Source organism: Lutjanus erythropterus, chromosome 2 (genome assembly GCF_056507025.1).
Source record: "Lutjanus erythropterus isolate fLutEry1 chromosome 2, fLutEry1.hap2, whole genome shotgun sequence".
NCBI lineage: Eukaryota > Metazoa > Chordata > Actinopteri > Lutjaniformes > Lutjanidae > Lutjanus > Lutjanus erythropterus.
Genome location: NC_139318.1, coordinates 17737501 through 17755534, shown reverse-complemented (window position 1 = coordinate 17755534; position 18034 = coordinate 17737501). Strand labels below are relative to the sequence as shown.

The 18034-nt window shown below is 42.2% G+C and overlaps 1 protein-coding gene across 4 annotated transcripts in view; it reads left to right on the top strand.

The window, feature by feature from the left end:
* plxna1b (plexin A1b) overlaps nt 1–18034 on the top strand; it is a 255750-nt gene that overhangs the window by 99813 nt on the left and 137903 nt on the right. For all 4 annotated transcript variants that reach the window (XM_084730314.1, XM_084730297.1, XM_084730306.1 and 1 more), the window contains exon 4: nt 11844–11984. In XM_084730314.1, the coding sequence (XP_084586440.1) occupies nt 11844–11984 (141 nt within the window). The remainder of the gene's footprint in view (nt 1–11843; nt 11985–18034) is intronic.

The following is an 18034-nucleotide window of genomic DNA, read 5'->3' as shown; positions in this document are numbered from 1 at the left end:
GGCCAAAATTATTTAGTATTGCAATAACTATCACGCCATGATCTTCACTGACATATTGTAGCAGTGTGAAATGAACAGCTGATTAATGTATAAACCTTAAATAGCTCGTTTACACCAGCTATTAAAAGGGTTATTTATCTTTAGTGAATTTTGACACCCAAGTTTGAGCTGGTTACACCTGTGAGAGAATGGAGGAATCTGTCATAGGTTTCCCTGTTTTGCCCCGTCCACTTTTATTTAACCTTCCTCTTACAGTTAATACAAATCAGCTGACATTTGGCTGGTTAGTTAGGTCAGACAGCTTCTCCTCCCCTCTTCATAAATGTGTTTTTGATTAAAATGATGTACAGCCCTGAGAACAGAAGTGAGTTAATGACACAGTATAGAAAAGACAGAAGCTGAGAGAGCTCATCTGACTATCGTGTTTCTAGTTTGCTGGCATACTGATATTACAAGTTCTCAAAGATGTGCAGTTGAATTCTAGCGTTTTACTGCTTTCGTTGGTTGTGTGTGATTGTAAATTAAACACCTTTGTATTTATGACTGTTTGTCAGAAAAATGCAGACATCAGTTAGAGTTCTGGATTATTGTGATGGCCATTTTTCATTCTTTTCTGATTCAAAAATGAAGACTAAAGAAATAAGGATGGTTGAAATAAGGATGGTGTGTGTGTTTGCATCTTAGGATGGGGTTGTTCATCTTACTGGGACACTAAACTTTCAGCACCACATTTTGAATAGTGTACCATCCTAACACACTACCACTCACTGATTAGACACACTCGCAGACACACACAAATACTCACACACACAAGGCCAACCACTGCTGTAAATCGCTCTAAACCACGCTATAAAAGCTCATTTTAAACACCATCTGCATTCCTCGTTCTTTACAACAGTTACAACAGCCAGCCGTTATTTGTGTGTGTGTGTGTTCTGTCATTACTTTTCTCCCCCTCTAAACCTCCTCTCATTTAAGCCACCAAGCTTCCTATTGTTACCAGCAACTTTATCCTTAATTTAAAACATCTTCTGTGTCGCCAACTGACGATGTTGTGGTCCACTGCTATTTTGTACCCTGCGCTCATCTTGTTTACGTCAACTTCTCTCTTTCTCTTCTCCCTCAGCGTTTCATGGGTGTTTGTGGTGTGTGTGCAAGAGCTGAGTAAGGTCTTTACTTTTGTGCTGGTATGATGGAAAGACAGAGGAGGAAGATACTGCTGAGAGAAAAAAGGGCGAGGACTTGGAGAAAGAGAGGAGGATTAAGAGGAGAAAGAAAGTGTCAAAACAAAACTAAAGGGGAGGGGGAAAAGTTGAAAGTGAAGAAAAACCAGAGGTGCTTTGGGAAAGGGGGTGAAATAAAACGAACAGAGGGGAAGACGGAGAAATGAAAGAGGCGGAGGAGAGGCAGACATTTGTGGCCAGGAATGGTTTGGCACTGATTACGCTGAGGTGTGGTTTTGGCCTGGCTCCCATTAGCCTCTTGTGTTACATCTATTACAAACATCTGCACACACACACACACACACACACACACACACACACACACACACACACACACACACACACACACACACACACTTACATGACGGCACAGTCAAAACAGACCCACATTTTAACCACTATAGAATTCCTCCGCCATAATTCTGGTTCTTCCCAAGAAAGATGGAAATCACTCATCTCTCTTTTCCCCTCTCACTCTCTTTCTAAAAGATGCTATTAGAGGCACCAATGGCCATGTAATCACTTTGGCTCTCCCACAGGAAGACACACACACACAGACACACACACACACGCTCACACGCACACACACACATACCTGCCTTGGTAATTACAGCTGAAGATTAGGTCCTATTCGCTGTAATCCTAGTGAATGGCTGATCTAGTCAGTAAATGGTGGGTCAAGCGGTGCTGCATCGTGTCACATCAGGAGTGGGAGTGTGTTTTATGGTCTTCATTTCTTCCAGCTGTTAATTGATGCCTTTTTAATGTGACTGATTTAGATTAACTCCGCGCACACAATCGCACGCTCACATGTATTCGCTGCACGCAAGCATCTCCGCTACACATGCAAATTGATAGACTGTCTCGCACACTTTGTATGCACACACACTTTCATTCATACAAACACTCCCTCCCCCACTCCTGCACTCACACACTGCACAAACACTCCACTCTCCGGTCGATCTCCTCCACTGTTTGTATGTGCTCCACTCCTCTCCTCAAAGCTACATACCCACTCCACAGATGATAGCATCTGTCCGCCTCATTGCATTTAGCACTCTTCCCAATCTTTGTTTAGTTTTCCACCTTCCTTTGTCTGATAAGGTGAGAAGCTTGTTAGCATGGCTCTCTCTCTCTTTTGCAATGGCTTGAAGAGTTATTAGCAGGGCTGCAAAAAACTTTTCCTTTTCTCAATTAATTGATAAAATGTTGATTACTGTTTCCCAAAGCCCAAGGTCCCCAAATGTCGTGTTTTGTCCACAAACCAAAGATGTACTGAAACCAAAAATATTGCATATGCATTTGACAAGTTGTAATCAGTTTTAACTTTTTTTTATTCAGTACAATCAAATAATTATCAAAACAGTTGCAGATTAATTTAATTGTTGACAACAAATTGATTAAAGGAGCAATATGTATGATCCTAGAGTTCCCTAGACTCAGGCAGGTTGTCAAGGACAAGCTGTCAGGACAGAAGCTACGCAAGAACAAGAGGAGTACAAAATTATAACCGTCAGTTGTCTGTCAGTGTAAACAAAACAAACAAAAACAGACATTCTGCACCAAAATAGAAATTTCAGAGGAGAGCATACTGGCTGTGAGGAGAGAAGACAATATTAGTTTCCTCAATCTCTTATGACACATCATGGTCATTTTATGATTTGGTCCAGTAAATATATTACATATTTCTCCTTTAATGGACTAATCGTTATGGCTTTAGTTATCAGAGGTCTCTGTGGGAATCGTATACCAGGTTCTCATATGCATGCACCCATAGCTGTATAAATATTAAATCTAGTCTTTAAATGTATTCACCTTACGAATGTCTTTAACATAAATATCCTCTCAGCAGTCTTTAATGTAAATGTGTAATATTGTTTCAGTTGAGATATCCCATAAGGGATTTGTGTTGCGCCTCAATGTAAGAGGAGGTCTTTTCTCATTTGAATGGCGACACTAAAAAGGCATTCAATTGGAAAGCTCTATCTTCGAGTCTCATCTTATTGTATATGATAATGTTGTGGTGCAGTTTCTTCCCCCGTTTGCAAGACAGCTGATAAAATCAGTCATAGTAAAGCACCTCTCTAGATGCTGCACTTTTCACACTCGCAGCTTTATATATATGTGTGTGTGTGTGTATGTGTGTGCGTGTAACTCCATGCAGATGATTGAGTTAGTGTGATTTAGTGATGGTTGGAAGATGAAATGCTGCTGCCGTGCCGTGTCTAGCGACTCGCTACACACACTTATCTGACGACTGCTAGCTAAAGGCATTTAATTTGCAGAGAGAGAGGAGGAAGGGAGGAAGGGAAAGGTAGAGGAGGGAGAGGGAGAAAGGTGAGTATGCGGGAGATGAATGAGCAAAAAGGAGAGAAATGCATCGCAGGGAAAGGCTGAGGATGCAAGACATGGGTAGAGATAGAGGGATAGAGTGATGACAAGGTCTTTTAATTTCAGCAAGCATGAGGATTAAAAGGCCTTAACAGTGATGAATTGGTTTAATTTGCTGTTCAAGCAGCTCACTTTCTTTCAGCCTGTTTACACTGTATTGTATACATGCATGTGGCACCAGGCGAGTCATACTACACGTGGCTGGGGCCTTTGTTCTTTTTCTCCTCTTTTTGTTTTTTTTTCTTGCCTCCTCTTCCTCCACAACCTGTGTGCGTGTGTGTGTGTGCATGTGTGAGTATGTGACCTTTTATGAGCTCTGCTGGTGAAAGGCCACAGTCTCACACATGAATAACCATGGTGCAGACATGTGGGTGAATACCGAGCCAGTCAATAAGAGTTGGCATAGCAAGTAACCTGAAATGACAGAATAGTCTGGATTACACGGCCATGTATCAGAACTTGTTGACGAGCACTCTAAGCCTCAAGATCTTTGATAGAACCTGTCAGGTGCAGCTTGTCCCACACCCCCAAATGTACCATGTCACTTTAACAGATTTTTTTGGAGAAATGAACAATAGATAGTCTTGGCAGTAGGAGTTTATCTTGTGTAGAAACATCAAAAAGATAAAAATAGATTACTTTTGTTAGAATCATCTTTTAATGGAGCAGAGATAATAATGGGCGAGCACTCGAGAACCCATCATTCTTTGTGATTCTAAGTACAAGTGACTTGAAGGTGCGTGCATTAGTGTCAGTAATGAGTGGTGATGTGTGGAGAGGAGTGTGTTTTTGTCTGAGTGCTGCTGCTAGTCATGATGTTTGTTTGCGACAGTGAGAAAAATGGAAAAGAAGATTTTTGTCTCAGTGTTCCTTCTCATTTTTTCAACTAGGTTGTTATATACATATAAATATACATGTTTTTCTGTTCACAATAAAATATGCTTTTTTATCTTGAAAAAAGACAGTAGGCACCAAACTGTGTCTTTCACATAGAGCTACAGACAGCATTTTTCCCCCAGGAGGCCAAAGTCATGAGCCACCCTACTCTGTCTCTGATTGGCTTACACTACTGTTCTTATCCTAACCAATCACTCCTCAAGCCTAAACCTTACGAACTCAACCAATGAGACCAACAAAGAGGCTACTAGGCAATCAGAGGCAGGGTGTAGTCGCTCATGATTTTGCCTTCCTGGGGAAAAAAGTAGTGCACTAGTGCAATAATCCTGTTGTTTAATCAGCATCTCGACATGCCACGCCTGTCAGGTGGGTTGGTTATCTTTGCAAACGCAATTCTTGGCATGTTAGTGATTTCACTAACATGGATCTTTAGCAAATTTGTGAACAGGATTTGAGAGAAATAAACTTTTTGCGTGCACAGAAGAAGCTTTAGACTTTTTTCACTTCAACTCATGAAAAATGGGAGCAAAAAGAAGTTACATTCATATTTTGAGTATAAATAATCTTAAGCAGAAAGGACTCTTTGCTATAGCCATCCCTCCGTCTGTGCACACTCTGAAAAAATAGAAATACTGTCAAGTTTCTCACCGATAAAGCAAAGAGGGTAAAATTCATGGTTGCATCTGCTTTCTTTCCCAGACCTTAAAATAACCTGCTTCAGACACACACTGTGTTTTGATAGCAACCACAATGACATTCCACCAAGTGTGTGTGTGTGTGTGTGTGTGTGTGTGTGTGTGTGTAGCCTATATGTGTTTGAGTGCACGCCTCCTCCATCACTGTCACCATAGCTCTTTGTCTGTCTCGGTTCTGTTGAAGGAAAGGCTGCCTGTTCTCTGACTGTCTGACCCACATATGGTACAAGTTTACTCCAAGCTCTTCTATATGTGTGCTGTATATTGTGTGTGTGTGTGCGTGTGTGTGTGCGTGTGTGTGTGCGTGTGTGTGTGTGTGTGTGTGTGTGTGTGTGAGAGAGAGAGAGAGATGGTGGTAGGGGATTTGTCCCATAGATGTATTGGGGCGATCACTCACTCATGTGTGATGCTCCATCTGCTCCCAGCTTCTAACTCACTCAGCTAGCCAGCCAGATACACACACATGCATACACACACGCACTCATGAACACACACACATACATACACACCACCTTGGAGCTATGGGATTTTTTGCTAGATAAAACAACTTATTCATCAGAACGTTTTTTTGTTTTTTTTTCATATATTGAGGCGATGCTCTGCTCTCACTAGCAGTGCACTGCAGGAGAATGAATGCACAGAATGAGTGTAGAGCCACTATACTGTACCTGCATGTGTGTCTTTGAGAATACCTGCTCAAATGAGTCTTCCTGTATTACTGACACACACTCAGTAAGAGGTAAAAGGTATGTTTTTCTGATTTCAAGAGGGAAAAAGTATGTTTTTCTGATGTTTCTAATGGCATCTCTTGCCGTTGGAAAACAATTGATCGATTTGTTTTGTGTCTTGCTGCGTTCAAGTTCTGCCAGCCTCGCTGTGCGATAGGAAGTGAGTTATTTCAGACCTTTATCTGAATGCCTGTGCTGCTGATAGAAACCGCAGCATAAAGAGGGACAGAGAGGATATAGAGGACGTTTACATGAAGCTATCACAAAGTTGTCTCCACGGAGCCCAATAACATATATATATACACACATACATATATATATATATATACCCTTATACCAGTAGATTACTTTGTTTGCCTTTTTTTCTCTGTAATTCAACCCCATCATGTGAATGGAAGCATTCCTTAACTATTCCCTCAGCATTTTATGCATTTATTTTTTTTCTGATGCCACAGCTTATGTAGTGTAGCCATTCTTTCAAATGTTTTTGTGGCTTCATGGCACGCTGAACTGTCAGTTAAAGCAGACTATGAGTATATGGAGTATGAGTTGTAAAATGGTTGCTGCAGTAGTGTACCAATCACACTAGGGTCATTTGGAGTTTTTATTTGGGGATGAGGTGAGGTGTTTTTTTGTAATTTTATTTAGCTAATTTTAGCGTCTGCAGAGTGAGAGCCAATGATCTGCAATGCACTGTACACACCTACTAATCTGGAAGACGAGTGAGAGGTGTGGAGCCAGAATATTTTCACATCTAAGATTTATTTTGACCAAACCAGAGTTGGAGATTGTTGGAGCAGTAAAAAGACTAACCAAAACCCACCTCAACATCACGGAGGTTTTGAGGACTTTCATTTAATTTTTCTGTCAGGTTTGAATGAAATGTGTAAAAAGCGTATCACTGATATGAATTAAACACAAAAAATTGGAAGTATTAACAGCAGCAAGTGTAAAGTTACAATCAGTCCTTCCCACAGTCCAGTGACTGGCGGACCCTGCCACTTTTCTCTCCTCTGTTCATGACCCTCTTGCTGCTTTTCTTCATTTCCTTTTGTTCTGGAGAGGGCCACACTGAATTCTCCTCTTCACCAGGGCCCCCTAAATACATACACATCCTCTGCACACACACACACACACAGGGGCCCCCCTCCACATCAAAGTCAGGAATGTGGGGCCTGCTACCATTATGCATGGGTAGACCTAGTTATGTCAAGTTTACCCCTTTATAAAGGTATCTGTGTGTGTGTGTGTGTGTGTGTGTGTGTTTCTACATGCTATTAGTGAGCATAGCATGCTTTATGTTAACACACACATGCATCTCCCGATCTGCTTTGAAATGTCAAAGCTGTTACTCAAGCTACATGCTGGTGTGTAATGGCTCTCAGTCAGACCTGGGAACACCTGGACCATTTCATTCAGTCTCATTCCATGAGCTGCTAATTCATTTTCCTTCGAGTCTTTGAAGTCTTACTTGATTTTACTTCCCCTCTTTTATTTAAATTTCCTGCGTAAAGCAATATTTCTATACAGCGAGAGCTTTTTTAAAATAAAGCTTCTTCTTCTGCTCTTCCATCCTCCTCCACTTTTCTTCCTTCCTTTCTTCCCACAGTACATCTGTGCTATAGAAGACACACAATTGATGATCTCTGTCCCTCTCTGCCTCCAAGTCTCTCGCTTTCATGTACACAGGCTCCATCAGTTGTCACTCGCGGCTATGACAGGCATCATTCTCAATGACGTGCCGCCGTCTTATCACCCAACTCTCTCACCCTCATACCGCCAGCCTCCCCTATCACCAGCTAGCTATCCCGTGTGTCTATCAGAGCTAACCAGGCCTGCCTGGCACAGATAAAACACGGCATTAGGGGCTTTTGGGTGGATCGGCGGGTTGAGGGAGGTGTTAATGCACAGAGAACAGATTACAAAATAAAAATGGATGTTGTAGGAGGAAGAGGAGGGTGATGATGGTGTAGTTTTGGTTGTGTTTGTTTGCAATCTGTTTTCTCAAACAGGGATTACGCAGTGTTTCTGAATATCAAGAGGCACGTCGCAGACAAAGAAAGTTTAGGGATGGTAATAAAATCCCTGGGGATGTTTTAGAAAATGGGACGCACTAGATTATGTTGTTATTCTACAACTTGTTTCATTCATTTACTGCCTTAGATATCAGATTTCAGTTGTTTTCAACTTTAGGGGGCCACGTCTCTCCAGGGAACACGATTGTAGCGGAGTCACTACTTGTAGTGGAGTCTCTTTTTTTTTATTTCCACTTTTGCTGAGCTGACAAACACCATTAACAATCCTGGGAGGAATAACAGTTGTAGGTCATTGAAGATTTCTGAGCAGCAGTTTTACATCAGAGTCATTGAGAGACAAAGACTATAGTTTTTCCTCCTGCAATTTATTCATCTGCCGTTCTTTGCCTGTGGCTTTCGCTCCTCATTACTCCCTGCTCTTAAACTCTCTGCTTTGTCTTCGTCCTCTCCTCCCTCTCTCACTGCTTCTCTAACGTCCTTACTTAAGATAGTGCCTCTAATGTGTTTAAGGTCTGTTAATGTTACATTATACATGTTGACAAGAGAGCAGAAATGGTGCTTTCCCTGAAAACACAAGCACAGCATCATTCTGTGGATCCATCCATCAAGCACTTAGCGGGAAAGCAAGGCAATACAGAGGAGACAATGAGACAGCAGCAGCGTCCCCCATCATCACTGACTGTTGCATTGATTTCTTGGCTTGGTTCACATACTCATATACGCTCATATAGGGCTGTGGATGTATATGCAAGTAAACACTGACTGGTGAATTTATACATGTGTGAACGAACACATGTATAAATTCACAGAACAGATTTGTGCACGTTAATACACTACAGGTGTTTGTAGATATATGTGAAAACTGACAGAAATATGCACAAGCATGCCAGACTACACACACACACACACACACACACACACACACACACACACACACACACACACACACACTTTCACACATATTTGTACACTCAAAGCTCTTCTAAGTTCCAGGTGCAGAAGCTCAGTTTGATTCAGACAAATGTTCCTTATCCATCCATCCATCCATCCATCCATCCATCCATCCATCCATCCATCTGTTCAATTTCATATCCCATAGTCCTTTGTTCTCTCCCTGTTGGTTTCAGTGTTCCGTCCTGTCTTGGCTACAGCGCTTGTGGAAGAAATTGATTTGAGACAATTTATTACCTGTTGTTTTCACACGTCACCCACTCACACTCGCCCACTCTTCTGTTTTCTCTCTCTCTCACCTTTCTCACTCTCCCCATACATAAAGAAAAAACAAAAATGTTAGCATTACATATGAACTTCATCCTCGGAGAAAAGGGAAAAAGAATGAAACAACGTAAAATTAAACAAAACACGTGACAGAAAAGGTTAGATTAGGTTGGAGGAGATAAACTATGAAGAGACAGTTGTTTGTGTATTTGGGATTTTGCAGACTGGAAGATGCACAGAGAGACAAGCAGATGGACACAAACAGAAGAGAGGAAGGCTGACAGAAAGACAGACTTTTACTCTCTGCATTATTGTGTGTGTGCAAATCCAGTCTAGGCTGAGACTGGTCATTAGCCAGTGAACTGGACTTGGGTGTCTTGTCCAGAGATAGATGTGACTGCCAACTCAAATGCCTCGTTTTTTTGTGTGTGAGAAAGAAAATGTAGCAGAAAGCCCACAGAACAAAACTATTCTTTTACTTCTGTGTGCAGGCCAACATTTTTCCTGGTTCTTTACTTAAAAAACGTGCATTGGTATATGTGTGTATGTATGTGCGCTCATCTAGATGCGAGCCATCCGTGAATGAAATGTATCCTTTGTTTACGGGGCCATTATCTAGATAATAACATCCATATTTCCTCTCATCTCCAGCGCTTTATCATAGCCTTATGAGCTCTTTCTCTTTTCATTCTTTTCCCCTCTTTCCCCTGCGCGCACACACACACACACACACACACACACACACACACACACACACACACACACACACACACACACACACACACACACACACACACAAACACACACACTCAGACACACGTACTCAGGCAGTGAGAGATAATAGGATTGTTGCCCCTGGTTTCTTTTGGTGAGATTGTAAATAAATTATTTCATCGTGAAGTGTGTGTGCTTGGCGTCCACCGGTGCAAACCTCTTTATGTGTGTGTGTATGTACATATCTATCAAAGAACATATTAACTAATGCATATCTATCATCGTTTGCATGTGTGTGTGTGCCTGTTTTCATCTTATCATTTTTCATCTATCTGGGTGTGAACCTATTTGTCTCTGTGTATCTTTGTGTGTGTGTGTGTGTGTGTGTGTGTGTGTGTGTGTGTGTGTGTGTGTGTGTGTGTTCAGTATCATTTTCCAGCTAGTCATTGCCTGCTGTCCTTTCCTTGTCACTGTGGGCTGATAGCAGTGCGAGTCGACAAAGCTCAGTAATGGAGAGCTGATACTTGCCCTCCCCCCTGTCGCTCTGCGCTTTTCATTTGCTGCTGAGATGACTTTGGCTCACAGCCATCCCAGCCAGCCAATCTGCTATCTCGTATCTGCACCATTACTTTCCATATCTGGGCAAATTATTCACCAAAAGCTCACAAAGAAAATTTGAGCGCGTGCACGCCCGCTCGCTTGCGCTGCCAGATAAATAGTTGCATTTGTCTACAGGTGTACTGGATGATTATGTTTTCATTCACACAAAGATGGCGTCTCACTGTTATTCTCTCCTGGCTTTGTATAGGACCGCAGTGCTTTCATACACAACCACTTTTGTCATTATTTCAGTTAAAAAGTGTTTTCATTAGTTCCTCCTAGGTGCTGAATAGAGCTGTCTTTTGTACAGTTGTAATAACACCATTATCCAGTCAATAATGTTCCTTTCCATGCATCTACCTCTGTTATCATGCCTCATTTCTATTAAGCCGTTTACATGGCTCCGTAAAGCAGGCGCCTTCAACCTTTTTTCAAAATTTTTATAATTTCACGCTGCCTACCACTTTAATAATAACCACCTGTTACTGCTAAAGTAAATGCGGTCTATTTCTCCAGCTGGAGAAATGTGCACAGAGGCTACAGTGTGTTTAAAAGTTTGGTCCAGGGGAAAAAATGCAATGCAGTTAGATTTGTTGGATAGTGTAAGGTGTTGTATGAGGTGTGAGAAAATAAAGATTGATATATTTCAGTGGTTAACTGTGTCTTTTGCTAATGTGTGCTGCAAATATAGATGAAAGAAATACATTGTGTTTGATATATAATAAAAGTAAAAATACACAAACCTATAATTTTCAACTTACTGTCTTTTAACTTACTATTTCCTTCTGTTTAACAATGTATCTTGGATTTTATCAAACAAGTTAGTACTCATCTATTCCAAACACACCTCTCTCCCATGCTTTGTATGTGTGCCTGTAGCTGCTTCAAAGTAAAAGGCCTCTCAACATTTTGTTCTTGCTTTATTGTGAAGGTCTTTCTTGTAAAGCAGTTGGTGGTACAGTGGGTCCTGTACAAGGAAGTGTTTGAGATGACCTGAAATGCAAAATCATTGCTTAATAAATGGTTGGTTTTGTGGGAGTTGTTATCACAATAAAAATGCGAAAATGCAAATATGATACGGCATAACGCTCTGCTCTCTGTTGAAATTTTACATAAACAGTCGACCATTGATCATTTTTGTATCTCTCTGATATATTAAAAAGGCATTCAACCTATTTATATACCTTCTATGGATCCTATATATATATCGTTATATGGACTGTAGTGCTTTTTTAACTCTAGAGTCTTACACATTGCTCCTTTAAAGACTTGGAAATTTTTTAAGTACTTTTATAAGAATATTTAGAGTATTTCACTAAACTGTTTTCTGTTTCCCTGCAGATCTTGGTGAACTCTGTGAGTCCCAACCGTCCAGCGGTGCTCTACGAGAAGGTGACTGTTAGTGAGGGAGGAAGCCCCTTACTGAGAGACATGCTGTTCAGCCCAGACCAGCAGCACATCTACACGCTGACTGACAGACAGGTGAGCTCAGTGTTGAAAAATGCACGCATAAAAATGCACAAACTCAGGCCAACATGCACACAAAAACACCAGGGCACACACTCAGAGTTCATCTTTCTGTGCAGATGTGATGCGGTAACCAAATTAACATGGAATCAAATTTATGAAATTCATACAAACACGGGCAGAGTGTACCCAGTAATGATGCATGTATGTAGCCTTCATTAGCCTCCATATCCAGCATCCCACAATACAGCAGTAACCACAGGTGACGGTACGGGGCTAACAATGCCTTGTTAACACACGTGGCTCCAATTACATGTGTGTTTGGACGGACTGACAAACACACACACGCACGCACACAGACATAATTCTGTTGCACTGCATGTTGCAACAGTCATTTCTGCCACAGTATCAACTGTCCTGAGCAGACCTCACCACCATTAACCATTAGCTGCTGTATATGTTAACCCTCCTACCCACTGTACAATCACAACACAACTCATCCCCACCGGATATAATTACACAGAAAGACACGCACACCACCTACACACATTACCACCGTGACAATTCTCTAATAATCAAGACATTACACACACAGAGATGTACAGGGACTGTTATAGGTCACATGTGGTGTGTGTGTGTGTGTGCCCGCGGTCATTAACAGCACCACCGCTGGTGAGTGCTGTGTCTACTTTGATGGTGAGTCGAGGGGGTGAGGGGTGGGTGGAGGTGGAGGAGAGCATGTCGCATCTCTGTCGCTCCCCAGGCCCAGCTGCTCCCCTCGTTTTTCTGTCTCATTAGTGTGGTGAGTGAAGGAAGGAGGGATGGAGGGAGGGGGGGGGGGGGGAGGGAAGTGGGGCTGTACATGATGTGAATATGTCTGTATTTAATAGATCTAAAACGGGCTTCGGGGAAAGATTGTCTGATTAAAAAGGGTGAGATATGTGTCTGAGGTCTGTTTTGTGACGGCTGTTTGAGGTCAGGCGAGTCGATTCTGTATCCAGCTAAACCAAAGCGTGACTTAAAAATGACATTTGCTGTCTCTTTTTCTTCTGTTTTGTTAAAGGGCAGAGGTTTATGACTGCACTAATTAAATTAGTTATCTGTGATTCAGTCTTTGTATTCAAAATAAACTGCTTTTGCAGATAGGGCTGAGTATTGTCTGAAAACATTCAATATAGCTGTGTTTCCAATGTAGGAACTTTGCCCAGGAACTAGGAACCTTTGACAGAACTTAATGCGTTTCCACTGCAGGGACCAGGGTCTAAATTAAGTACCCAGGACTTAATTTTGTTCCTCCAAAAAGTTGCAGCTTAGGGGCTAGTACTTTACAAAATTACAAGGACTTTAAGGAACATTTCTGATTGCTTGAGTACTTGGAGCATTTTTTAAAATCTGCTGCTGCACACTAGTTTGTTTTTTGTTCATTATACTTCAACACAGTCCAGGCCTCTGTTATTTTATGTTCATGGGTCCTTAGACAGTGGTGGAAAGACAACAATGAGCTGAAGTATTAATTTGAGCATTTATTCTCTGAAAAGTAGTTCCTGGGACTTTAAGTTACGGATAACTCTGGGACAGGGTACATAAAATCTGTAGATTCATAATTAAAAATGTGTATGCTTAAATATAGAAGTATGCATACACGTTGTACTTATCAGATTTATGAATCTGTATACAAGGTTCTGTTTTATAAATCATGCCCACTGCCCACCAACTGGCCACACATGCCTCATTTCCACTGCCATGGTTAGCCATAAACAGACAGAGCTACGCCCTGAATCATTTGTCTGCATACTGATACTTGTGCCTGCTCAACTACTGAATGAGAAATATCACAGAGGTGCATTCCTCCACAGTCATTGTTCCAAGGAGGATGATTTTTTGACCAAAATGCTGCTTACTGGTATTGGTAGCCTCAGTCCTGAGGTCAGTGATGCCCCTTTGAATTTTCAGTAACACTGTGTGGGTGCATGTTCTGTAAATAAATCATCACATGGTTTCAGTAATATTGAGGACTTCTTAAATCACTACTAATTTAAGAAGGCAATGGTGTGTGTTGCCAATACACATCATCGCTTTCTTAAATTAGTGGTGAGATTTGAGGTGCCACTGGAATTTTTTTCTGATACATTTGTGAGTTTTGAAGACTTTAAATTTGATGTAAAACTTTCAGGTAGCAGGGTACACAGTACTTTGACATTTTCATTGTGGGAATCATAGATTTCGTGGATTACTTTCAACAGATATGTGATTAGAGAAAGCAGCACGCTACAGAATAGGGGTGGGTCCTGCACAGCAACGCATGCAGGCTAGAGGAACAAAACACATGGAAAGAATGAATGAATCTCTGTGTTGGTATGTTAGTAACACATAGATGCAGATTGGGTATTTGTTGTGGCAGATCAGACAGATGTAGACGCATACGTAGGTTTTGTGTGAGTGTGTATTTTTGACTTGGTGGCCTGCTCCACTTTATCTTGGCAGCTGGAGCAGCTAAGGGCATGAGGGACACACACACACACACACACACACACACACACACACACACACACACACACAGAAATACACTCATTTACACTCAAGGACGTTCTCTCTCAATCCAACTCCTTTTCTTCCGAACCCCCTCCTTCATTCTCTGTCTGACACACACACCTTCATCTTGCTGTGTGTTTGATCCCCATTAATGGTTAGCAGGCTCGGGTTAAGAAGAAGGGGGGGGGGGGGGGGGCTGCAGTTGCCAGACCTCCTAGCTAAACCCCCTTTCCAGCACTAATGACTAGAGGGGGCAATTCCCTCCTCTCGCCCTCCGTCCTACCCTCATCTTTATCCTCTGCCCTCCATCTATCCCGTTACGCACCCCCATCTCTACTTTTATAAATCCGTGCCTCGGCTGCTATACACACTCACTCCCACTCCCCCCCACACACACACACGCACGCACACACACACACACAGACACACAGACACACAGACACACACTCCCGTGTTTCCATCTAAGCCCAAATTGAGTCCTCCCCTCTCAACTGCCTTCTACTGATCCCATTCCCATGTTTTTAATGATCTCTCACTATCGCTGCTGTGGCCCTCTTTTCTACCCTCACACACACACACATACATACACACACCCAGAAACACACACACTTGCTCTTTTTCTTAAAGGAGGCAGAGGTGGAAAATTGTGGAATTGAGAGACGGATGGCTTGATGAATGGAAGGAGGGAATTGAGGGATGGTGGTAGGAGGCTGGGTTTGAACTGGAGCAGGATGCTACTGTGCTACACACACACACGCACAAACACACACACAAACACACACACACACACACACACACACACACACACACACACAAACACACAAACACATGAGGAAACTTGCAGGAGGAATGCACCCAACCTCCGTTTTCCCTATTTTCTCATGAAATAGATACAGACAGCTCTGCTCTCATCCTGCGAGTAGACATCTGTGTGTGTGTGTGTATGTGTGTGTGTGTGTGTGTGTGTGTGTGTGTGTGTGTGTGTGTGTGTGTGTGTGTGTGTGTGTGTGTGTGTGTGTGTGTGTGCGTAGCCGGTTGCCTGCGGGGGTTCCTCAGACAAGCCAAGCACATTAAGGTGTCACTGGACATATCCACTGATGCGTAGCCCACGACAAGTCCTCCCTTCGCTCACCCCCCTTCCCTCTCACACACTCACACTCACATTTACACACTTAGACATACACATACACACACACACACAAACAGAGGCCCATGCGGTGAGTCAGAGTTAGGGGCGAGGCCTAGTGATTTATGACTCGCTCTGTTCCAGCTATATTCATCACTGTCATTATTATCAATGGAGGATATGACAGCAGGAGAGGACGACCTGCTGTGTGTGTGTGTGTATGTGTGTGTGTGTTTAAGAGTGTATGTGCGTGTGTGTATTTGACGAGACAGTATGCTATTACAGGAAATTTAAATCGGTTTATTTGTGACTGCAGCGGATGGTCTGTGTGTTTGTCTGTTATTGTGTGCTTGTTGTTTGTGTTTACCACAATTGCACATCTGACTTTGTGTATGAGCTAATCAACAAGGGTCCATTCACTCATCCCCCAAGCTTTACACACACGTTGCCCTATTCGTATTATAGATATTGTGATACCATTCTTTCCTTCCCGATACCAACTCTGATGCCTAAATGTTGTGCACTGGCTGATACTGTGTACTGATCCTATCCCACAACCCCAAAATGATTCAATCTTAATCCTGCAAGTCTACAAAGGAACCCAGGATTCGCAGCTCTCGCAAGATTTTCTGACAATTTTGGTTAAAATGTCCACCTCTTGAGATCTATCACAGGTCTCTGGTTCCTCTCTAGACACTGTATCTACTGTTCCCTTGTTGCCCTTGATAACTGAACAGGCATTGGATGTGACAATAGCCAGAAAGAGATAATGGAGAAATAAAGAAAAAAGTGGACCACCACATTTAAGTGATGAAGTACTGTTTAATATATAAAAATATTAAAACATGCCAATACATGTCATTAATATTCTTGATCAATTTCTGGCAAACACTCAGGGAATCTGTAGCGTCTGTTCTCAGACAGGGATACTCTTCATGAAGTAAAGGCTTGTGTGTTTTGTTTTTTTTCCCCCATCCAAAGTCGAAGTTTGCTATTGGAGCAGCCGAGAACTGCTCAGGCTCTTCTTGACTTTGTAGACATCGTTGTCAAAAGTGACGTTATGAAATTTACGCTTCTTATGCCAGCTTGCATTCAACCGTGCACATACTGGTACCATTGTATCATTTATCAGTCAGATCTGAAATGTCGGCCTCAGCCCACCAAGATACTGATGAATCCTGGAGAAACTCCAACTAGAAAATACACAGCCTAGTGTATTTCTCCGACTCCAAAGACCTTCTGCTTACCATGAACTGGCTACAATAATGCGGACTATAATGTGACATGATATTATTTTAAGGTAAAGCTAGTGTTTCTCTCCTCCACTGACCATTTGGCATATGGGACACTGGAAGTAGCAGGGTCCCATTTCAAGACTAATAAATGACGTGGTGTTGAATCAGTGCATAGATTTAATTACTCACTAATGCAGAATTTATAATGAGGCATTTCCGGTATATAATGAGGCACGCTGGTATTGGAACGATCCTAATTCATCACTCAAACTGCGTTATTATCGGTGCGAATAAGGAATGAGGTTAGTTAAGTCATGCTTGTTAGCTAAAATTGTTTGTTACTTTTCGCAAACGCCCGAAAAGCCTCACTAACAAGACTTTTTGAAGCATCTCTCTTCTGTGCAAACACTTTCACTGTGGGGAAATCATCTTGTGGTGTCTTGGCTCAGTCAAGACTCTCTATCATCAAATCATTGCCGTTTCTGTTTTATAGCCAAAAAGGTAGAAAGCTGCTACTGAAGTTGATGCCACAGCTGCCATTCTTGCAGTCTTTGTACACATACCCAGCGTCAGTGTCATACACACGCACACGCATCCTTGTGTCTTTGATGGCAGCCATGCATATGATAGTGGTGTGGTGTGCAGTGCTGGCTAATTGCTAAAAGCATGAATATTCATCTCCTCTGGTGTGGGAAGGGGGACTGTGTTTGGAGTGAGTGTGAGCGTCCTGGAAACAGACGAGAAGGACTTGGAGGGCTTGATGTATTATGTGTATGCATGAGACAACCTTTGTTCAAGTGTCAAGCAAGCTACACCGAGTGGTACAGTGTGTGTGTGTGTGTGTGTGTGTGTTGATGCATAAAGCATTTATGTCTCAATCACATTTGTGCCAATGATGGCTCGTGTGCTCATACAGTAATTCAGCCACATCTGCATATCTTTGTTGGCATCTGCATTTGCACACACTCTCATACGCATTCAAACATATATTTTTGTGTGTAAGAGTGTGCGTTTGTGTGTGTGGGCTAACACCATTGTCTGCTTTCCATTCAGCATCTGAAAGAGATTTCCCCCTCCACATTTCACCAACACTCTCATCCCTCCAAGGAATCTCTATTCATGCACACACAAACACACACACACACACACACACAGACACACACACAAAGTTC